This window comes from Erpetoichthys calabaricus, chromosome 17 (genome assembly GCF_900747795.2).
Source record: "Erpetoichthys calabaricus chromosome 17, fErpCal1.3, whole genome shotgun sequence".
Taxonomy (NCBI): domain Eukaryota; kingdom Metazoa; phylum Chordata; class Cladistia; order Polypteriformes; family Polypteridae; genus Erpetoichthys; species Erpetoichthys calabaricus.
The window spans coordinates 23,795,217-23,820,715 of NC_041410.2; the positions used below are offsets into that span (position 1 = coordinate 23,795,217).

Consider the following 25,499-nt stretch of genomic DNA (forward strand, 5'->3'; position numbering starts at 1 on the left):
AGCATTAATTTCTTTTAAGTACTGGGTGGAAAAATAGTTTAAAGCTATATTAGATAGAATTATATAACTTTTAAAGGTAGAAGGCAGAATTGAAAAATAGAAATCAGCCCTAAACATAGCTGGAAGTTAGTGTGGGAAGTCTGACTTGAGAAATGTATTTCTTTGGTTATAGTTCTTAACTATAGTTATGATCATTGCAGCAGCATATTGAATTAGCTGTGTGCTAAGGGATAGATTGCTGTTAAAAAACCTGTGTTTTGATTTGTTCAGTCCATCCAAGCTAGTCATTTTTACTATCTTTTTATTGCCTGAAGTGTTCAGTACAAATAATAGAGTTTCTGTTTTTATTTCTTGTTTAAAGAGATAGTTATCCCTCTGCGAAAGTTGTAATGTAACTCATTGATGCAACTAAATACAAAATAATAGCAGAAACCTCATTACGTTTGACTGATGGTGACAACTCTGTATCATCTACAAGTTTAATTTTTTTTTCCATTGCCATAACATATGCAGTTTTCCACAAGTAATAGTTGTCTTAGTCCTGAACCTTGATTGACTCCGTGTCTAAGTTCAGAACATAAAACTAGTATACTATCATCACGTTTCTGTACATAAGGAAAGATATTTAATTAATTAGTGGTTCAGCATAGTTTTCAAGCAAGTTTAATAGAATGATATGATCAGCATTTTCAAAGTTGTGCTTGAATGTAAAATAATAATAACCATATTCAGTTATATTGCAATGACATTAAAAGCATACAATAAAGTACAAAACACAGTTTGTGGTTTTTAAGGTGAAAAGTAAAATGCAGAAATGGCTTATTGTAAATTGATTTATAATTATTAAGTACTATGTATGATTAAGTAAATGATTTCTTCAATAAAGGTTTGAAAGTGATCATTTTTAATGCATTAGAATGTTGCCTGTCAATAAGGATATTTTGACTATTGGATAATTTACATTCAAATATCGTAATGTATGGAATAAAATGTTCTCAATAAGTCAAAGCTAAGGAGATAATGAGGAAAAATAGTAAAAACATAAAAAATAACTTATTACACAGCATACCAAACAATTCCTAATTTCCTTTTTATCAAAACAGTCTAAGGATAAATGCATTTGTTGCAAAAATGAATAAGCATGAAATTTGTTTTATGCTTTCATTAAAATTGATAGTCACACTTTTATATAGCACCTCAACTTCACAATGATGGTAGCTTGTCAAAATCAGACAAATATATATATATATATATATATATATCCATCCATCCATTGTCCAACCCGCTGAATCCGAACACAGGGTCACGGGGGTCCGCTGGAGCCAATCCCAGCCAACACAGGGCACAAGGCAGGAACCAATCCCGGGCAGGGTGCCAACCCACCGCAGGACACACACCCACACACCAAGCATACACTAGGGCCAATTTAGGATCGCCAATCCACCTAACCTGCATGTCTTTGGACTGTGGGAGGAAACCGGAGCGCCCGGAGGAAACCCACGCAGACACGGGGAGAACATGCAAACTCCACGCAGGGAGGACCCGGGAAGCGAACCCGGGTCCCCAGGTCTCCCAACTGCGAGGCAGCAGCACTACCCACTGCGCCACCGTGCTGCCCATATATATATATAAATAAATGCAAGAATTAGTAACGACACTTAATGATGTTATTTCTTTACTTGTGCCTTCTTATCCCTCACACGTATTTCTGGCTACTCACATGTGAGATGATCTCTCCCTTTACAAAGACTGGTTAATGAATGACTACTACTCTTGGTTCTTGAAGCCTACTGATTGTTTGTATTTGGGTCTATTTTTAGAAGAATTCTGATACCTCCCTGTATGATCCAGAGGAACCTGAAATCCTTCAACTACAAGAAAAAGCAAAGCACTTGGTGCAAAGAAGGTATAGGTTCTAAAGATTTTAAGTACATCATTTTAATTTTGTTGTCTAAAAATCTGTTTTTGGAATGATTTTTTTTTTCTACTTTCCTTATGCATGCTTCTGCTTGACATCTGTTAACTGAATGTTTTTTTTCTGTAGCCATACCACCATCAGCGTATTGGGACCTGTAAGCTCCAATGGCTTGGGTTCTTCTGACATCTCATTTCCCATTCCTTCAGATGAGCCAGAACGTAGGCCTGAGGTCCCCAGTTTCTTTGACACTGCAGCAGGTAACTTTTTTTAACCTCTGTGGGTGTTAGAAAGTTTATCAGACTTGTGCCAGCCATTAGTTTTTCACTATATGCCTCACCGACTACATGGTCTAAGGCTACACTGGTGAAGTCATCACAAATGGAGATTTTCCTTTCCATTTTGATTAAATTAGTATTTTATTTCTATTGAAGCACAATCATGCTGCCAAAGTTTTAAAAGTCTGAAGAGAGAAGAAATGCTTTTTGGTTATTATATTGCAGACTTCCTCTGCCATCTTGTAAATATCAAAAATTGTCTAAATGTAAGAGAACGTGCAACTTTACTTGGTATTTTAAGTGTCCTTTGTATGGCCTTCATGGAAATGTATATTTGGATTTTTGGCAGTAATGGTTAGATGAATACCACCTTAGCTTGCTCTTCTTTTCTTTTTTACATAGATAAGAGTAGTCTCTCAGTTCTTTGATTCAAATTAAAAGAGTTAGGTGCCAAGCTGAGGAGCAGAACTGACAAGATAGCTTACTCTGAAGTTCTATCTGTGCCATGCGCCAGTTCAGGTAATATCAATGAGATTAGAAGGCTTAATGTGTATAGGTTTATGGGGCATTGGTACTCTTCCTGTTCCGCTCTGTGTATTTGGAAGGCATATGAGTAGGTTAGTTGAGGATTGTATAAAGTAGGAAAAAGGGGGGCATGGAGTTTAGGACAGGCCAAGTTTAGAACTATACCTGAAGGAACAAACAATAGTGCAAAAATAAAAATGTGTAGTAATGTAAATTCTAACCCAACATTTAAATGTAAAAAGACTAACACATTATAAATAGCTTGCCTTAATGCTAGAATTATCAAAAATAAGGAAAGTAGGTTGGATTGGATATGTAGCTGGGCATAATTATGATATTATAGCAATTAGAGAAGCCTGTCTAAATAGCAAAGATGGGAATGAGTATAACATAGAGGGATACACATGTTATAGAAAGGATAGACAGAACAGAAAAGGAGGTGGGGTTGCTGTTTATGACAAACAGAATTTAAATGCAAGACCTCTTCAGTTGGACGATGAGCCCCACCTTAGTGAGGACATGTGGCTTTGCCTAGAAAGTGTTAAAGAAAGAGGCCTTATTTTAGGAGTGTGTTATAGACCACCCAATGTAGACAGTAATTTCAACACGTCTTTTTAGTAATATTAAAGAGGTAAGTTTACAGAGGGATATTGGGATATTATAGTCATGAGGGACATTAACTATCTGAATATTAACTGGGATAACTTTGCAAATGTTGGAGTTTTTAGAAGTAATCTGTGACTGTTTTTTAACACAGTATGTTAAAGCATCAACATGGGGTGAAGCCTGTCTGGATTTAGTATTTTGTTAAAATCAGAATAGAATTGAGGGTGTAGAGGTAATTGAACCAGTAGGGTCAAGTAACCATAATAATACAGTTCTCAGAGTTTTGTAAGAGTGTGGATGCAAAGACTAAAATTGTTAAGTTTAACTTTGGTAGGGCAAATTTTGAGCAGATGCAGCAAAATCTAAGGAGGATTGGCTAGGATACGCTTTTAAGTGTGGAGACAGCCGAGGAGCAGTGGAACAGGTTTAAAAATGTTTTACATATATTGCAGGATAGGTACAAACCTAAATTTAGAATTAATAGGAAATTTAAAACAAAATATGCAGTGGGTTAATAAAGAGGTAAAAGAGAAGCAGCAAAGGATAAAACAGCTGTATAAGGCGTATACGACTAATAACTCCAAAGTGAATAGTAGGGTGTATGAGAAAAACCAATAAGAAGAATACAGTATTTGGAAGTCACATACTGGGGAGATTCTGAAGGACAAGAAAATAGCAAACATTATCCCGTTATTTTAAAAGGATGACCGGGCAGACCCAAGCAACTGTAGGCCAGTAAGCTTAATTGTGCATCACGTGAAAATTAATAGAAGGAATTATTAAGAATATGATTGAGCAGCACATGGCAAGTATAGGAGTTGTTCTGAACAGTCAGTATGGGTTCAGAAGATGGAGGTCATATTTTACTAACATGCTGGAATTCTATGAGGAAGCAACAAAAGTATATCATCAAAGTGGAGCTTATGATATTATTTATCTGGACTTTCAGAAAGTATGTGATAAGGTGCCACACGAGAGGTTGAGCATCAAACTAAAAGAAGTGGGTGTTTAGGGTGAGGTTTATAGATGGGGGCAAAATTCGCTCAGACACAAGAAGCAGAGGGCTATGTTGCAAGAAATCTTATCAGAATTGACTGACGTTAAGAGTGGTGTCCCACAGGGGTCTGTGCTAGGTTCCGCTGCTATTTTTAACATATATAAATTTTTGGATAGGAATACAAGCAACAAGCTGGTTAAGTTTGCAGATGATGCCAAGATAGGTGAATTTGCAGATAATTTGGAATTCATTAAATCATTACAGAAATATTTGGACAGCATACAATCTTGGGCAGATTTGTGGCAGATGAAATTTAATGTCTGTAAATGTAAGGTATTACACATGGGGGGTAAAAATGTGAGTTTTGAATACACAATGGGAGGTCTAAAAATAGAGAGTACACCTTATGAGAAGGATTTAGGAGTCGTAATGGAACTCTACACTATAAACTTTCAGATAGTGTCCAGAATTAAGAAGGCAAATGGAATGTTAGGTTTTATAGCACGATGTGTGGAGTACAAGTCCAAGGAGGTTATGCTTAAGCTTTATAATGCACTGGTGAGGCCTCATCTGGAGTACTGTGTGCAGTTTTGGTCTCCAGGCTACTAAAAGGACATAGTAGCTCTGGAAAAGGTCCAGAGAAGAGCGACTAGGCTCATTTCAGGACTACAGGGGATGAATTGTGAAGAAAGATTAAAAGAGCTGAGCCTTTCCAATTTAAGCAAAAGAAGATTAAGAGGTGACATGATTGAATTGTTTAAAATTATGAAGTGAATTGGTATAGTGGATCGAAACTGTTATTTTAAAATGAGTTCATCAAGAACATAGGAACACAGATGTAAACTTGTTAAGGGTAAATTTTGCACAAACATTAGGAAGTTTTTCTTTACACAGAGAACCATAGTCACTTGGAATAAGACGTTTGGAATAAGAGTTGATGTTTTTTTAGAAGAATTAAGTGGATAGGATTGCCGAGCTTTGTTGGACTAAATGGCCTGTTCTCGTCTAGATTGTTCTAATGTTCTCAATACTGCAGAGAATTGAGTGAAGGTTAAACAAAAATCAAGAACACATTCCACAAATACATAAAGAATAAGATGTAGAAATCCTGTTTTTATTGGACACTGGTCCTAATGTATCGCGCTATTTCTGCATTTTTCAGTTAAAGAAGTCTATAATCATGTTTGGTCCTTAACAGGTTGATCAGATTTTGTTCAATATACTAGAATAAGCTAAAAAAGACATTCTTTATACAGTAACAATATTATTAATACTTTATCAATAAATGTATGTGTTTTACCTTTAGAATATCAGGAGAAAATGTATTTATTTATTTATTTTGAAAGCAGGTATTTTTTTCTTTAAAATTCTGCTTTTGTCCACTTCAGGTGGCCTAAACCTTTCTCATCTACCTACAACTTCAATGGCTGGACCAGCTCTTGGAACAATAAAAACAGTGGTTCGACCAGAAGAAGATATTTTGTATCAGTGGAGATTACGAAGAAAATTGGAGCTTGCAAGAGAAAACTCTCTTCCTATTTTATCAAGGAGGGACTCTTATTCACCGCCTGTCAGACTCTCTGAACAGGTTATCATTTATTTGTTACTTTAGCAAACTGAGTACTGTTCAGGGTACACTGGCAAGTGGTAAAATTGCTATGAATTACACATCAATTAATGTTTGGTTTTCATAGATTTGGGCCAATCACAGCTTCTTTCACCTATAGTTGTGCATTTAAAATAAAAAACAGGACAAAAAAGCAGTTTTTAATATAATGTCCACTTACGCAGACAGCAGCTTGGAAATAAGACTAAATTGGATAGAATAAGGCTCATTGTTGGTTTGTTTCCTTGCAGTAAAGCTAGGCAAGTTTCTTAAACGATATTGTGTAAATATGATTTTACAGCATACAAATATAATTAGGAAGATATATATATATATGAGAGGAGTGAACAAACTTTATTTTTCCCTGGGGGAAATTTGGCTTTTTATAGAAACCCAATATATAAATAATATTATATTATGACAAACAACAAACCCCTCTCAAATATATATCAGAATAACTAAAAAGAAAGAAAACTTCTGACTCAACAGTTAAGTCCCAGTGATGCATTATATAGCCACTTTACTGTTGCTATAAAGGGCCCCAGTAGTGTTTCTTGACGCATTTTTGCTGAATAATTTGTTGGCTGAAAGTACTCATTGTAACTGTGTCATTAAAGGGATGAACAGCATTGTTCAAAGTGGCCATCAGTCTTGTATTCATCCTCTCCACCACTACTGCCTTTTGCAGGTCAAAAGTGCACTCCATAACTTAACTTGCTTTTTTAATTAGCTTGTTGATTGAGTGGGACTCTCTTGCTGTGATGTTACCAGCCCAGCACAGCACAGCATAATAAACTGCAGTGGCCATCACAAAGTTTAAAATATATAAAGTACGTCATTACACACATTAAAAGAGTCTCTTCTGTACTTTTCTTCTATATTTCCTCTGTATTACAAGACCTGCCTAGTTTGTCACTGACACGGAACCCCAAGTACTTGTAGCAGTGCACCAGCTCTATGTCCATGTATACCTGATGTACATGTAAAATTATTCACTTTTCAGAGGTATGTTGTTTAAATAAAGTAGTCTCATACATGCCTTGTAGCAGCTGCTTTTTCAGTGGCATATCCTTACATCAGTTGCCAATGTTTTTAGTGTCCGGGCTACACAAGTCTGTTTTTCATAGGGTTTGACATGCTACATATACAGAAATCATTTTATATCAATTTCATATCATATACTCCTTTCTGAGACCCAATTAATCCAATTCATGTTTGTAAGTAGCTGGAGCCTGTCCCCATAGGACTGGGTGCAAGAGACAGGAAGCAACCCTAAACAGGGTACCAGTACATTGCGGGGTTCACTCACAATCACATACATGTACACACAGACACAGAGATGATTTGGAATCAGCAATTACCAAAACCAGCACACCTTTTTGGATGTGGAAGTACAAATGGAACACCCAAGAGAAAAATATTGCGCAAATTTGGGAAGACTTTGGAGTCTCAATAATCTTGTTAAGTATTTCAACTTAGAACTCTGAATCCATGGAGAAGCTATACTAGCCATTGTGCTACTTTGCCTTCCTTTACAAATTTCAAGGGCTTCATGATTAATTTCCTATGAAAAACCTAATTCATCACTTTACTGATGAGATTGTGCTATTACCATAAGTTGCTTACACATTATAGTAGTACGATTGTTTTAATAATATCTGGAAGTTGAGTCCCAGTAATTTTCTTTGGATTACACAGTACTTTGTGAAAATTTTGGGGATCTTCCAAACTTAATTTTTTTTTCACTAGGAATCAGGTAGTGGAAGAGTAACCAAACATGAGTAAAGAGTATACAAGATAATCTGATTTGTATTTTTTAGTAAGTTAAATGAAGTTCTGTATTTTAGTACATTTTTATTTAGTACTAGGGGGCTCTACCCCTTGCTCACTTCGCTCACCAACCCCGTGCAAGCCCTACGCGCTAGTCATTCCCCGGATCTGCCGCTTGTGATGAATCATGTTGTGCTTTTGGATAAACGTGAATATCAGCTCTGTCTTGGATATCTCCATCTTTCAAAACTGTTATCGCTGACAGTTCGTCACACGTTGGTTTATTATATATGCGAGCGTGATCTTTCAGATTCATACAGAATTCCAACAAAACTTATTTGTCCGTGTTTTTCAGATAAATTGTGTGTAAAGTGCAGTACTTTTGGACGTATGGGTTTGTATCCATTATTGGCTGTATTATTTCTAATACGTCCAATCGTTTAACTCTTTCTATTCTATGTTGCATCTCTTCTCCGTGATCATAAATATAAACCTGACAGAATTGTGGTTTCTTTGAAATTAAACTTGTAGTAGCTTTAATTGTTGTGGGACCACAGATTCTCATAGCGTATGGTCCTGAATTATGTAAATCTACGTTTTGACCATTTGAATGCTGCAAGCATGAACAGATTATTGTAGATGTGGATATTTTGCCTGTAGTGTTTGTGGATTTCACTTTCACCAAATAACAAATCTTTTATTTCTCCTGGATACGCCTTTTTATTCGGAAGAAACACTACTTTTCCCTGATGACAACACGAATTAGATGATCTACAAGTCTCCAACTTAAACTTTAAAGCCAAACAATATCAACATACAGTGCATCCGTAAAGTATTCATAGCGCATCACTTTTTCCACATTTTGTTATGTTACAGCCTTATTCCAAAATGGATTAAATTAATTTTTTTCCTCAGAATTCTACACAAAACACCCCATAATGACAACATGAATAAAGTTTACTTGAGGTTTTTGCAAATTTATTAAAAATAAAAAAATTGAGAAAGCACATGTACATAAGTATTCACAGCCTTTGCCATGAAGCTCAGGTGCATCCTGTTTCCCCTGATCATCCTTGAGATGTTTCTGCAGCTTAATTGGAGTCCACCTGTAGTAAATTCAGTTGATTGGACATGATTTGGAAAGGCACACACCTGTCTATATGAGGTCCCACCGTTGACAGTTCATGTCAGAGCACAAACCAAGCAGGAAGTCAAAGGAATTGTCTGTAGACCTCCAAGACAGGATTGTCTCGAGGCACAAATCTGGGGAAGGCTACAGAAAAATTTCTGCTGCTTTGAAGGTCCCAATGAGCACAGTGGCCTCCATCATCCATAAGTGGAAGAAGTTCGAAACCACCAGGACTCTTCCTAGAGCTGGCCGGCCATCTAAACTGAGCAATCGGGGGAGAAGGGCCTTAGTCAGGGAGGTGACCAAGAACCCGATGGTCACTCTGTCAGAGCTCCAGAGGTCCTCTGTGGAGAGAGGAGAACCTTCAAGAAGGACAACCATCTCTGCAGCAATCCACCAATCAGGCCTGTATGGTAGAGTGGCCAGACGGAAGCCAATCCTTGGTAAAAGGCACATGGCAGCCCACCTGGAGTTTGCCAAAAGGCACCTGAAGGACTCTCAGACCATGAGAAAGAAAATTCTCTGGTCTGATGAGACAAAGATTGAACTCTTTGGTGTGAATGCCAGGCGTCATGTTTGGTGGAAACCAGGCACCGCTCATCACCAGGCCAATACCATCCCTACAGTGAAGCATGGCGGTGGCAGCATCATGCTGTGGGGATGATTTTCAGCAGCAGGGACTGGGAGACTAGTCAGGATAAAGGGAAAGATAACTGCAGCAATGTTCAAATCTTGACCTCAGACTGGGGTGACAGTTCATCTTTCAGCAGGACAACGACCCTAAGCACACAGCCAAGATATCAAAGGAGTGGCTTCAGGACAACTCTGTGAATGTCCTTGAGTGGCCCAGCCAGAGCCCAGACTTGAATCTGATTGAACATTTCTGGAGAGATTTTAAAATGACTGTGCACCAATGCTTCCAATCCAACCTGATGGAGCTTGAGAGGTGCTGCAAAGAGGAATGGGCGAAACTGGCCAAGGATAGGTGTGCCAAGCTTGTGGCATCATATTCAAAAAGACTTGAGGCTGGAATTGCTGCCAAAGGTGCATCGACAAAGTATTGAGCAAAGGCTGTGAATACTTATGTACATGGGATTTCTCAGTTTTTTTATTTTTAATAAATTTGCAAAAACCTCAAGTAAACTTTTTTCACGTTGTCATTATGGGGTGTTGTGTGTAGAATTCTGAGAAAAAAATGAATTTAATCCATTTTGGAATAAGGCTGTAACATAACAAAATGTGGAAAAAGTGATGCGCTATTTATATATATATATATATATATATATATATATATATATATATATATATATATATATATATATATATATATATATATATATATATATATATATATATATATATATATATATATATAATATTATATATATATATATATATATTTATATATAATATTATATATATATATATAATATATATTTATATATAATATTATATATATATATATATATATATATATATATATATATATAATATTATATATATATATATATATATTTATATATAATATTATATATATATATATAATATATATTTATATATAATATTATATATATATATAATATATATTTATATATATATAATATTATATATATATATATATATATATATAATATTATATATATATATATATATATAATATTATATATATATATATATATATATAATATTATATATATATATATATATAATATTATATATATATATAATATTATATATATATATATATATATATATATATATATATATATATATATATATATAATATTATATATATATATATATAATATTATATATATATATATATATATATATATATATATATAATATTATATAATATATAGAGAGGATTGAAAGAGGTAGTCTTCTGCCATTCCTGAACACAAATAAGGACCAAAGCTATGGAAGAAGGTGCATATATTATACAAATAAGGCAAATGATTGAGAGTTAAGCACAAGAAGAACACAAAGTGAAACATAAATGTGAATAAAACAACTAGCCTACTGTTCCTCAGGTGCAATCCGTTATTATCCAGTGAAGCATCTAAGGCAATCTCCCACAACTGACATATTCAAAATATTTATTTAAAAAGCTTTGCGCTTTTACTCACTGCCGCTGAACTGTCTCCTTCCATCAGTTCAGCTCTTGCCTTTACCTCCTATCTCAATTCCAAGTTCACCTGAAATAAAACCAGAAGAAGCTTTTAAGCCTCATCCAGGTGTCACTTCTGAGATGTAATGTCTTGTAAAACACTTGCAGCCAACCTTTCTAGAACTCTCCCAACAGCCTCATGTGTCCCTGCAGTCCTACCCAAATTTATATTTAAAGAATATAGCCAAACCCACAAAGTCCTCTTTATTATAATTTACAGTACATCAAAAAGACATCATTATGAGGCTCCCTGCTCACATCTGCGAGGCAGGACTTTAAAATACATAGGTTTCTTTTTATGCAGTCACTGCCAATTTACAAAAGCTTCACAGAACCAAATTTTCAGACCCTTGATAGTGAGAATCTGTGGATGTTCTTAAAAGCCTGGTGCCTTCAATTAATGTTGAACTTTTCATCTTAATACTCCTTGACTGATTTACAGGTTAGATGTTTCTTGAAATAGAGATCACATGACTCCAAATTTAAAGTTAGCTACATCAAGTTTGCCAAATTGCTAAATTAATTATTTAAGGACCTTTTTCTGCATGCTTTATTTTTACAATATTTGTAGAGGCAGGAGTGAGATTTCTTACATTAATATTCAGAAATTAGTTTGGGAAACTAACTGGTTATTTTTTGCATTGAAGGGAGAAGACCGCATTGTCTTATCGGGTGCTGTGGATAGGACAGAACTTAATCCAACAAGGAACTCGGAAAAACGAGAAAATGTCTCATTATCTGTGTCTAACGTAAACCATATATATCCTATTGCCAGCCCTTCATTAGAACACAAGTCAGCTGATGTACCACCTCATCATCATTTGCTTTGTGATGTTCTTCCCTGTCCACATGAAGGTCACTACTGTTCACTTGAATCAAAAGGCACAGTTAAGAGAATGCAACACCTTAATGATACATTGAAACATTCAATGGATTGCTCATCCAGTAAGGAATTGCAGCAGAGATTACAAAGAGAAAGTGAGGAACAAAACTCATTAGAAATAAATTCTGAAGAGCATCTAAATAGCTCTGCATCTTCCATGTTGTCTGATACATTTTCTACAGGCTGTGCCTTTCAGGAGCCAAGGAAAATTGGTTCTGAAGATGACCATAGAAAATTTTTGAAAGACAAACCACAAGATTTAGGGATGCAACAGAAAAAATTCAAAACTCCCAGACATCTTCCTTTACATGAAACAATGTTGACTCTTGGTATGGCAGCTTCTAAAAATTCTGTTCAGCTTTGTACACCTAAGGATGAACTAGAGTCTACAATGAGCAAACAGCAAACCAAAGCAAAGGATGTTCCTGCCAGAGACAATGGAAACCACAAGCCTTCACAAAAACAAAACATACATGGTGTAGGCCTGACACGCGTGCATGGGCGCAATGAACAGAGTAAACCTGCACACGATAAAAAGAGAACCTCTAGGGAAGTGGAGAGCACATTGACTAAAGAAAAAAGAAGACCGAGACCAAACACAGAGAGGGATGTGAATTTGACAAGGAAAGAAAAGGAGGTAACAGCCGCACCCTCTCCACTTCGCAGAGCTCTGGAACAAGTAAGTAATTCTAAAATAAAATAGATGATAATAAATGAAGTGAATTTAACTTTAGGTATATCTAAATTCCTGCACCTTTTTATGCTGACAACTGTCCCATTATCCACAAAGATCATCTCCAATAAAATATAGAAACAGTTTTCCCAGAGAAACAATATGCAAATTAAAAAGAATATGGATAAATGAAAAGTAGCCAACAAGGAAACTATAATGTAGTCACAATATTAATCTAAATAAAGGAATTTGAATGTTTGCTCAAATAAAATACTTTATGTGAATTTTGATTTTTTCGCATGTGGCACCAATATACTTGATATAATAGTATTGCAAAATTCCCTGTATTATCTCAAAAATTAATATATATGGTATATTTAATTTCTTTTGCTGCAGTTTTTTTGATGACTTTTTCCCCTTGTTTCTGGCAGAACATTAATAGCAGTTTTTGTTAAATGTAATGTGTACATGTTGTCAATCAGTGTGATGTATATCTTCATTGAAAGCTTTTATGCACACCGATGAATTGATCAATACAGTACATCTAAGAATATTACTCTGTAGCACAAAATTATTAACACATAAACATAATCGAACACTAGTCTGTGGACATAAGCAGTATCATCGCTAACCTCTATACTACTGTTCTGATTTATTATAATTTATTGTAAGGACAACATGAAATTTATGTACATTTCTATTAACACTATTCCTCCAAAAAAATTGCTGAATTTTTTTTTTTAATTTTAATTTTCATTTGTACAGTTTTTTTGGGAAAATGTATCATAATTGTGGGCGGCACGGTGGTGCAGTGGTAGCGCTGCTGCCTCGCAGTAAGGAGACCTGGGTTCGCTTCCCGGGTCCTCCCTGCGTGGAGTTTGCATGTTCTCCCCATGTCTGCATGGGTTTCCTCCCACAGTCCAGAGACATGCAGGTTAGGTGCAATGGTGATCCTTAATTGTCCCTAGTGTGTGCTTGGGGTGTGTGTGTGTGTGTGTTTGTGTGCCCTGCAGTGGGCTGGCACCCCGCCCAGGGTTTGTTTCTTGCCTTGCGCCCTGTGATGGCTGGGATTGGCTCTAGCAAACCCCCGTGACCCTGTGTTAGAATATAGCGGGTTGGATAATGGATGGATGGATATAACATAATTTGTTACACAAACTATGTTCTCCATTTTCTTACATGGTGTAATTATTAATAACTTGATTCCAGTGGTCGGGATTCACAATGAAGGACAATCCAGTATATTGCAGTTTAGAATGCAGGTGACTGTACTCCTTGTAAATCAATCCATGAACTTCAGTTTTTGAAATAATCAACAGGCAGGTAAAGCCCACATTCACTTTTTAACACATGCAGTCTATGGAATATTAATGAACCTATACAATAAATTCAGTTATCTCCAGCAATTAATGTACTGTGCATATCTACAATCTCGGCTTCCAATAGGCACTGTGCAACGCTCGCAGTTTTAAGTTTAATTGTATGGTTGTATGTAGGATTCTTACTGATGCTGCCCCTTTTACAGAGAGGATGTTTTCTTAGTAGCTTTACAAAGCTGCTTTGGTTCTCTGGAGTTTCGAAGAATGAACCCATTTGCTATAATTCGTCATGGCTGAGAGTTACAAAAGGCCGTTTGTGAAACCTATACATGAGTATTTCTACCAGATCTTTATTTCAATAAATAAAAAGGATCTGAGGAAGACAGGATGTGAGCCAAAGACTTATACTTGGGAGTACAGTAAAAATAATGTAAATTTATTTTCAGTTTCTGTCATGTAATATAACAGAATGGCATTTCTGTACATTGATTGTTTTCTTTTTAGTATCAGTAATCTTTTTAATCAGTAAATCCAGTTTATTTTGGGCCAGCATTTATACGATTTGGTGGATATTAAGCTAAAATTCTTGTATGCTAGTTAAAAACGAATTTTATGCATTGACGTTATATAGGAAACACTATACTGTGCTCATTCAGTCTCATAGTTTTGACAGACTGGTAAAATCTACTATTAGTAGTTTTGTGCCACTTCCTAAATATGTAAATTTATTGCTTATTTGTATAGTAGTATACAGTATTCAATACATTGTCAGGGCACACTTGCTGTCTATATACATGTTTCAAACAAACACCATATAGTCTTGTCCTTATGTTGTGCTGTGTTTTGAAAGATTTATGAAGCATTCACATACAAGTAGTTTTCATATATAATGACTAGAAAGGCAGGAAGCAAAAATATTAGTTTAGTTCCTCCTGCGCAACCGGGTAAATCGAGTAACAACTGTTTTCCATCACTTTTGTTCAACAGCTGTAGCTTTTATTGTTTTTAAGTGCGACATTGATGGTCTTCAGATCATCTTGGAATGTTCTTTGCCAGGTTGTTGGGTGCCAGCCAACTTTCCTTCTCCCCCCACCCCCCTTATATATCTGCATTCTGCAAGTAAGTGTTAGTGCCCTTTATGCATATGGTTAAATATGAAAGAGGTCTGTATACAGTCTATAATGGGCTAGTATGGTATAATGGGGCAGTACATGGCGTAATTTTGCCAGAGTATTATCCATCCATTTTCCAACCCGCTGAATCCGAACACAGGGTCACGGGGGTCTGCTGGAACCAATCCCAGCCAACACAGGGCACAAGGCAGGAAACAATCCCGGGCAGGGTGCCAACCCACCGCAGGACACACACAAACACACCCACACACCAAGCACACACTAGGGCCAATTTAGAATCGCCAATCCACCTAACCTGCATATCTTTGGACTATGGGAGGAAACCGGAGCGCCCGGAGGAAACCCACACAGACACGGGGAGAACATGCAAACTGCCAGAGTATTATCCTGTAGCAAAATCGAACAAGCCTGTTACGTGGGAAACGGCAGGTCTTATTAAATTTTGGCCTTCTCAGTTAGTACTGAGAGCTTAATAATATAAATGAAAAGCAATGAGAACCACCTCTGGACAGTTATGTATTTTCGTAATTGTAAATAAAATGGAATAATAAACAGTATATTAAATTATTTATTGTCTCATTTTTATATAGATTATGCTGTCATTTCCTTTTTAGAGTTGCCCCAGTTTTTCTTGTACAAGTTAAAATTGTGTGGCATAAGAGTGTGTTTAAACTTGGAAGGTATATTCCAAAATGGCCAAGAGTAGATGCATAAAACTGTAGGATATTGCGACAGTGTAAACCTGTATATAGTGGTGACCTTTCAGCTTGCTTTTACACATTAGGATCTCTATTTAAATGAGACACTACTTCAAAGCAGATTCACTAGCATCATTCATTGTTAGTTGTAATTAATTCATTTGCATGTTTAAGGTTGTTTCAGAAAGGCTGTTTTCTCCCCCTGACTCCCCGTCACATCTACGCTCTCAAAAACCACTCTGTCCTCCTGAACAATCCAATGAGCCTGCTGCAGAAGAAGCTCAGCCCCCTGAGATCATCACCCAGCTACTTCTACAGGATGCTGAAGGTAATATAGGCCTAGTAATGATGTGAAAAGTAAAAACTTTTACAATTGACACCTTTAATGTGTATGGAGGAATATCATATTAATACGTAGAGGAGATGCTGGCCCTTTTTGACGGAAGGACTCTTTATAACACCAGAGTCAGTGTCAGTATCACAAACCATTTTTATATTAGATTACTTGTACCAAAAATTATACATTAAGAATAAGGTTAATCTACAATCATGCTCTTCACAGAAACCAAATTTCAAGGCTCACGTTACATACCTTGCAAGCAAGCCTCATACCTTCCTGTAAGTTCTTTCTTAAAATGCTTGAGTGTTGATGCGGGTTTTGTGTCAAAAGTCATTTCATTGATTCAAAATATGGTGTTTAAAGTATTGAAATAGCAGTACATGATTTTTTGCCATATGGTGACATTATTTAGAAGTGACATGCATTTTAAATTGTACTCTGATGACCTACTTCATATTTTCCATTTTAAAGATCTCTTGAAAAAGAAATTGTTTGATAACAGAAGAGGATAAGTAAACAATATACTATATGTGATAACATTTTAACAGTTTTCCCTTAAAAAATATGTATTTTGGAAATACTATGTTGCTGTTTAGTACTCTGTCATAACCTCAGAAAATGAATAAGATTTTTCACACATTTTAGGTCACTTTAAAAAAAAATAAAAATAAAGAATTGGAAGAAAGTAAGAATGACAGATATAAAAGTTTGGGGATTTTAGCACAAACATTGATGTTATTATATGCCCCATGTTTATTCCTACCTTAAGACTGCCATAGTGTTAAAAATATTTTATTTAAAAATTGATTTTTACATAGAACAAATTGTAATTAATTCAGTTTGAACAATTTACTATGTCAGTTAATTGAGGAATGAAAAGCAAGAAAACTATTTTACGAAATTTCATCCAACTAAATTACTTTAGAGTGTCCTTGTTGCATTTTACCAACAGTAATAGAGACTGATATGGGAAGACTTTTAAAAGAGTTAGTGATGGTGAAAAATGAGGTCCATTTGAAAAAGCTAATCAAACAGTAATTTGATATGGGAGCAAAAGCATGAAGGGAATGCAGGAAAGACCAAGGTGGTGATTATAGGAGGAGGCAGTGGAGCAGAAGGTATGACAGAAATGGGCATTTGGCCAAACAATGAATATAATAAAGGTGTCTTTAATTCATGGGCTGGAAAACATGGATTCATATAAGATGTAGAGCTATAAAAATTACTTTGGAGATGGTGAACATAAGCTTTGTGAAAAACTTGAGTGTGAGAAGTATACTAGATAATGATAAGCTTGGACATACTGTATATAGTCAAAGTAAAAAGTATGTGAACCCTTTGGATTTATCTGGTTTACTGCATGAATTGGTCATTAAAAGTGATCTGATCTTCATCTAAGTCGCAGGTACTGATATACACAATGAGCTTAAGCCAATGAAACACAAAAAATTCTACTCTTTCATGTGTTTATTTTACAAACGCATTCAACGTTCACAGTGGTAGTGGAAAAAGTAAGTGAACCTTATGATTTAATAACTGGTTGACCCTCCTTTGGCAGTAATGAGCTCAACCAGGCGCTTCCTGTAACTGCAGATCAGACCTGCACATCGTGCGGGGGGGATTTGAGCCCATTCTTCCCTGCAGAACTGCCTTAACTCTTCCATATTCTTTAGTTGTCTTCTGTGTATGGCTCTCTTCGAGTCATTCCACACCATCTCAATAGGATTGAGATCTGGGCCATTGTGCTGTGGATTTGCTGCAATGTTTGGGGTCATTGTCCTGTTGCATCACCCAGCCTCTTCTGAGCTTAAGTTGACGGACAGACACCCTCACATTATCCTGGAGAATTTGTTGATAAACTTGTCAATTAATTTTTCCCTCAGTGATGGCAAGCTGTCCAGGCCCTGATGCAGCAAAGCAGGCCCAGATCATGATGTTCCCTCCACCATACTTTACTGTAGGGATGATGTTTTGATGTTGATATGCAGTGCCCTTTTTACGCCAAATAAAGTTCTGCTTGTTCCTCCCAAGTAGTTTAATTTTGGTTTCATCACTCCACAAAACATTTTCCCAGTACCGTTGTGGAGTGTCCAAGTGCTCTTTCGCAAACTTCAGGTGTTCAGCAATGTTCTTTTTTGATAGCTATGGCTTCCTTCTTGGTGTCCTGCCATGGACTCCTTTCTTGTTCAATGTTTTGCATATAGTTGACTCATGAACAGAGATGTTAGCCAGTTCTAATGACTTCTTCAAGTCCATTGCTATCACTCTAGGGTTTTTCTTTACCTCAATGCTGACTTTGCATTGTGCACTTGGGGTCATCTTGGCAGGGCACCCACTTCTAGACAGATTAGCCACAATACCAAATTGTCTCCATTTATAGACAACTTGCCTAACAGTAGACTGATGAATATCTAAAATCTTTGAGATGACTTTGTAACCCTTTCCAGACTTATGTAGATGAACAATTCTCAATTGTAGCTCTTCAGACAGCTCTTTTGTGTGAGGCATGATTCCCATCTGGATATGCTTCTTGTCAAAACTTTATAGTGTTTTTTATCAATCAAAGTAATTCTAGGCCACACCTCTGAACTTGTTTCATTAAATGGACTCCAGGTGTGTGAAATTCTGACTGCAATGAGCTTTTTAAAAAGTCATTAGCTTAGGGTTCACTTACTTTTTCCAACCTTCCAACCTATTCAATGTGGTCAGTAGTACTAGGGTGTTGTACCGTGTTAGCCATTATGAATGTAGAGAAAAGCCAAGCAAAATGACACCTTTTATTGGCTAACTAGAAAGATTACAATATGCAAGCTTTCGAGGCAACTCAGGCCCCTTCTTCAGGCAAGATGTAATCCACAGCCATTACATCTTGCCTGAAGAAGGGGCCTGAGTTGCCTCGAAAGCTTGCATATTGTAATCTTTCTAGTTAGCCAATAAAAGGTGTCATTTTGCTTGGCTTTTCTCAATGTGGTCAAAAATTCTCTGAAAATCTGTGTATCTTTAGTTATAGGAGACTGTGTTTGTTCATTATTGTGACTGACATGAAGATACAACCATGTTTTATATGGGAATTAGACATAAATATAGATAATTCCTAGGGGTTCACATACCTTTTACTTTGACTGTACTTCAGCATGAACTGGGTATGGAAAAGGATTTGTTTTTGGAGAAAGTAAGAAAGTTTTGTCATTAAGTAACATTTTGAAGGCAAAGAGGGAAAGATATACATTCTCACTTTTAATGAGGGTGACAGGAAAGAAGGCCCATGAGTTATTCCCGAATCTGACCTTTAATGGAGCTTATATTCTATTAAGGGAAACATTTAAGCATGCTATTTAAAAAATATGTGGTGCCAGGGGTGTGATATACATCAAATGAAGGTAAAACATAAATCAAAGTGGGAAAGGATGAAAAAGATGAAGTGGATGGGATGTGCTTATTTTCGTTAGTGGAAAGGAAAGCAATTGCAGAATTTAAAGGATTGGTATGCAACTAAAACAGGCTAAAGTTTTAAAGATGAGTGCAGAATTGCGTCAATAAGTGGTATGTTAAAAAGAAATGAGCAAAAGAAGTTTAGGCTTGTGGGGTAGAAGTCAAAGAATGACTGGCTAAAGAGGGTCATTGTGATGGGGTGGAGTGGAGGGTACCAAAAAGGAGGCCAAAGAAAATGGGGATGGAATTTATGCAGGATTACTTGAGAATGGCATACAATGTAGGAAGTGCATAATAATATACAGTGCATCCGGAAAGTATTCACAGCGCATCATTTTTTCCACATTTTGTTATGTTACAGCCTTATTCCAAAATGGATTACAGTAATCCCTCGCTATATCACGCTTCGCCTTTCGCGGCTTCACTCCATCGCGGATTTTATATGTAAGCATATTTAAATATATGTCGCGGATTTTTTGCTGGTTCGCGGATTTCTGCGGACAATGGGTCTTTTAATTTCTGGTACATGCTTCCTCAGGTGGTTTGCCCAGTTGATTTCATACAAGGGACGCTATTGGCAGATGGCTGAGAAGCTACCCGGCTTACTTTTCTGTCTCTCTTGCACTGACTTTCTCTGATCCTGACGTAGGGAGATTGAGCAAGGGGGCTGTTCGCACACCTAGACGATAAGGACGCTCGTCTAAAAATGCTGAAAGATTATCTTCACGTTGCTATCTTTTGTGCAGCTGCTTCCTGAAACGACATGCTGCACGGTGCTTCGCATACTTAAAAGCTCGAAGGGCACGTATCGATTTTTGATTGAAAAACAAACTCTGTCTCTCTCTCTCTCTCTCTCTCTCTCCCTGCTCCTGACGGAGGGGGTGTGAGCTGCCGCCTTCAACAGCTTTGTGCCGCGGTGCTTCGCATACTTAAAAGCAAACAGCCCTATTGATTTGTTTGCTTTCCTCTGTCTTTCTGACAGACTCTGCTCCTAACGTGCACTCCTTTGAAGAGGAAGATATGTTTGCATTCTTTTAATTGTGAGATGGAACTGTTATCTCTGTCTTGTCATGGAGCACAGTTTAAACTTTTGAAAAAGAGACAAATGTTTGTTTGCAGTGTTTGAATAATGTTCCTGTCTCTCTACAACCTCCTGTGTTTCTGCGCAAATCTGTGACCCAAGCATGACAATATAAAAATAACCATATAAACATATGGTTTCTACTTCGCGGATTTTCTTATTTCGCGGGTGGCTCTGGAACGCAACCCCCACGATGGAGAAGGGATTACTGTAAATTCATTTTTTTCCTCAGAATTGTACACATAACACCTCATAATGACAACATGAAAAAAGTTTACTTGAGGTTTTTGCAAATTTATTAAAAATAAAAAACTGAGAAATCACATGTACATAAGTATTCACAGCCTTTACTCAATACTTTGTCGATGCACCTTTGGCAGCAATTACAGCCTCAAGTCTTTTTGAATATGATGCCACAAGCTTGGCACACCTATCCTTGGCCAGTTTTGCCCATTCATCTTTGCAGCACCTCTCAAGCTCCATCAGGTTGGATGGGAAGCGTCAGTGCACAGCCATTTTAAGATCTCTCCAGACATATTCAATCGGATTCAAGTCTGGGCTCTGGCTGGGCCACTCAAGAACATTCACAGAGTTGTCCTGAAGCCACTCATTTGATATCTTGGCTGTGTGCTTAGGGTCATTGTCCTGCTGAAAGATGAACAGTCCCCCAGTCTGAGATCAAGAGCGCTCTGGAGCAGGTTTTCATCCAAGATGTCTCTGTACGTTGCTGCAGTCATCTTTCCCTTTATCCTGACTGGTGTCCCAGTCCCTGCCGCTGAAAAACATCCCCACAGCATGATGCTGCCAGCACCATGCTTCACTGTAGGGATGGTATTGGCCTGGTGATGAGCGGTGCCTGTTTTCCTCCAAACGTGACGCCTGGCATTCACACCAAAGAGTTCAATCTTTGTCTCATCAGACCAGAGAATTTTCTTTCTCATGGTCTGAGAGTCCTTCAGGTGCCTTTTGGCAAACTCCAGGTGGGCTGCCATGTGCCTTTTACTAAGGATTGGCTTCTGTCTGGCCACTCTACCATACAGGCCTGATTGGTGGATTGCTGCAGAGATGGTTGTCCTTCTAGAAGGTTCTTCTCTCTCCACAGAGGACATCTGGAGCTCTGACAGAGTGACCAGCAGATTCTTGGTCACCTCCCTGACTAAGGCCCTTCTCCCCCGATGGCTCAGTTTAGATGGTCGACCAGCTCAAGGAAGAGTCCTGGTGGTTTCGAACTTCTTCCACTTACTGATGATGGAGGCCACTGTGCTCATTGGGACCTTCAAAGCAGCAGAAATTTTTCTGTAACCTTCCCCAGATTTGTGCTTCGAGGCAATCCTGTCTCGGAGGTCTACAGACAATTCCTTTGACTTCATGCTTGGTTTGTGCTCTGACATGAACTGTCAACTGTGGGACCTTTATATAGACAGGTGTGTGCCTTTCCAAATCATGTCCAATCAACTGAATTTACCACAGGTGGACTCCAATTAAGCTGCAGAAACATCTCAAGGATGATCAGGGGAAACAGGATGCACCTGAGCTCAATTTTGAGCTTCATGGCAAAGGCTGTGAATACTTATGTACATGTGCTTTCTCAATTTTTTTATTTTTAATAAATTTGCAAAAACCTCAAGTAAACTTTTTTTTCACGTTGTTATTATGGGGTGTTGTGTGTAGAATTATGAGGAAAAAAATGAATTTAATCCATTTTGGAATAAGGCTGTAACATAACAAAATGTGGAAAAAGTGATGCGCTGTGAATACTTTCCGGATGCACTGTATATATAGGTGAAACAAAAAATTCAATCAAGGCAAGATGTATACAACACCTCCGGTTAATAGAAGATCAAACCAAACAGACTGAGTTATATAAGCATTTTGGACAGTCTGAACATCTACCTATATTTTTTGGAGTTGAACAACAGGCATATTGGAACAAAAATTATAGGCTTAAGAAGGAGATGGAATGGATTAAGGCCTTAGGTACAATATACCCTAATGGCCTTAATGAGAAATGTTAATAGGTTGTCTTTAGTAATCTCGTACAATTGAGTTAAGGACGATTTAATTAGAATTTAATTCTGGGATTAGTGTATCTGTGTGTAGCTATTCGTAGCTGATATCCCCTACCCTAATCCTAACCCCTAAGACTGGCTAAGGCCACAGAAAGAGCAGAAGTGAATGTTTTGTGGAGCAGCCTCCAAACTTCAGTGATTATTTCAAGAAGAAAAAAAAGCCAAAGAACTTATTACTAAATTGAATCTGTTCTTTAAAGTCACATGGCAAAGTAAAAGTAAGCGCCAGTCAGGAGACTGTCTATTTACCTGTCACATTTTTTTTTCATTGTATATATTTGCACAAAGTTTCAAAACCAAATTTACAAAGTTTTCTTGAATTTTGAAAGAAGCTCTTGCAGAATGAAAAAGAATATTATTGAACTTTATATATGAACAATTCCAAAATGTTCCACTATAAATAAGTTGGTCGCTGTGGATTTGGTGAGTTCTGGTAATTAGGCCTTGATTTCAGAAGTTTTTACAAGCTTATTTTACAAAGTTTTACATAATCAGGCCTTGTATTTTTTTGTTATAAAGACAGTACATCATCCCATGTCTCTTAGACTGTCTCAGTATAGCTCCACACTTTTTTGATAGAATTTAATTGTTTTTTAGAAGTTGGATTGGCGGTGAGGACAGCACAGTTGCTGCCTTACATTTCAAGTGGCCTCAGTTATATTCCCACCCTGGGCAGTGAATGAGTGGAGTTTGCTTGTTCTGCATGTTTGTGTTTCCATCCTACATCCCAAAGACTTCCACATTGCGTTAAGTGTGGTACACAAGTGAGCTAGCTCTGTGATGGACTGGGACTTTTTCAGAGGTTGATTCCCACCTAGAGTCCACTGCTGCCAGAATCTTCCTGTAACCCTGGACTGAATGTGGATGTTAGAAAATAGAGTAATGGATCTGGGGTGGAAAATGCTACGTGAAGTAAGTTTAATGGATTAGATGTTAAGTTCCTCTTTGTATATATCAAAGGGGGTGAAAAAAAAAAGCCTGGTAACCATTTAAATTGAAGTTCCAGAGCTGCAGGTGTCCAGAGGAACTGCTATTGACTCAAGGCAGTGTCTTTAGATAGTCTACAGATTTGACAGCCTTCTCACGCTGTGCTGTTGTAATACAAGACAATAAGGTAAGCAAAGTAGCTTTTTCTGTGAAATTTTAAGGCATATTTCTCCAGGAAATCTCTGTAAGTATAAAGACTTATCATAAATGTGCCTTCATTCTTACATCTCTGCAATGTGAACGTGAAGTAGTCTGTGCATGTTATACTTTACCACACTTTAGGAAGACACTTCACTGCTAGGATTATGGGCAGTTCAGAACATGGAAGTCCCAATAAAATTCATTATTATGTATTGAAAATATTTTACAGTAACTACTGTTTTATTTCACATTATCTTTATATTTAAATCTCAGAAAAGTGTATGGTTTGTCATTTTTTTCATTTATGGTATATAATATCATATCAGGATGCCTCCTGGACGCCTCCCTGGTATGGTGTTCCGGGCATGTCTAACCGGGAGGAGGCCCCGGGGAAGACCCAGGACACGTTGGAGGGACTATGTCTCTCGACTGGCCTGGGAACGCCTTGGAATTCTCCCGGAAGAGCTAGAAGAAGTGGCCGGGGAGAGGGAAGTCTGGGCATCTCTGCTGAAGCTGCTGCCCCCGCGACCCGACCTCGGATAAACGGGAGACAATGGATGGATGGATGGATAATATCAAGGAAAATAGTAGATTCTTTGTAATATCAGCTTATGCAGTGTATCATTTCATATCCTGCTGCAGTTCATTTTTCTTTTTTTTTTTTTTTAATTAAACATTTTAAGATTCTGATGGAGCTGAGTTTGAAGATGATCCGTTACTTCAAGTCTTACGGCAACAGAGAGATTGGGTCAACGAGCAGCTCAGGTATTGTGCAATGCAATGCATTTTTACAGCACCTTTAAAAAGTACTCACTCCCTTGGATGAATTCAGTTTTTTTTTTGTTTTATATTTGTAACTAATTTTGACCACTTTAAAGAAATCTGTTTTCACTTTTACATTAAAGATCCTTTTTCTGTTGATCAACATCATAAAAGCCAAATTAAATCTACTGTGATTCAATGTTAACAAGAATAAATGTTTCCAGTTAGGTGTCTGTCTTTCAAGTACTTTTCATGCACGTTTGTCTTGTGTTTTCATAAATACAGCTGAGCTTGAGACCATATATTTGTAGTTTGACTGGCAACCAATAATTCTATTTAAGATTAAAAAACTGTTGGAAAATACAGTTAGCAAATGTGTGTTTAAAGCTCTTGGTGTTATAGATGTGTAATTGTTCAGAGGTAAATGCAATGCTTTGCATCCACTTACTTTTTTATTTTAAGGTCATCAATGCCCATTGTTTTTGCTCACAGAGCTTCAGGCAGAACTTTATCTAGTCAGGAGAGATACACACAAAGCACACGGCAGGCTATTTCACCTAAGGTTTCATGCTTGTCCACTTTCTCTTTGATGACATCATTTCACGAATCATACATTCAGTATTAATCAACCTTGGAGCATCTGTGAGCTGGAGATGAAGAAAAAAATGAGTTTGTAGTTTGCCTGAGAAGTTACAATTTATAGATATCACATCAAACTTTGTTGTAATATTCCAAATCCAAAATAAATTTGTGCTATCAGCGGGAATGCATTTGTTATTTATGTACAATGCTGATGAAATAATTTAAATTTTTTTATTCCAATAGATTGTATATTGCAAATGTTAGTAACTCAGATTGATTCTTGTAAATGGTAAAAAAAGAGAAAAATCGAATCCTTATACTTTCATATGATTACAGCTGGAAGTGAAGTTCTTCCATCATTTGGTAGGGAAGATTGGAGTTAAGGGGTTGAGAAAAAGTAAAT

General features: G+C 37.0%; 1 protein-coding gene across 2 annotated transcripts in view; it reads left to right on the plus strand.

Annotated features, from left to right (window-relative positions):
* Positions 1 to 25,499, plus strand: part of proser3 (proline and serine rich 3) — a 47,434-nt gene that overhangs the window by 19,679 nt on the left and 2,256 nt on the right. For both annotated transcript variants that reach the window (XM_028823191.2, XM_028823192.2), the window contains exons 7-12: positions 1,821 to 1,906; positions 2,045 to 2,175; positions 5,710 to 5,909; positions 11,644 to 12,558; positions 15,877 to 16,030; positions 24,436 to 24,517. In XM_028823191.2, the coding sequence (XP_028679024.1) occupies positions 1,821 to 1,906; positions 2,045 to 2,175; positions 5,710 to 5,909; positions 11,644 to 12,558; positions 15,877 to 16,030; positions 24,436 to 24,517 (1,568 nt within the window). The remainder of the gene's footprint in view (positions 1 to 1,820; positions 1,907 to 2,044; positions 2,176 to 5,709; positions 5,910 to 11,643; positions 12,559 to 15,876; positions 16,031 to 24,435; positions 24,518 to 25,499) is intronic.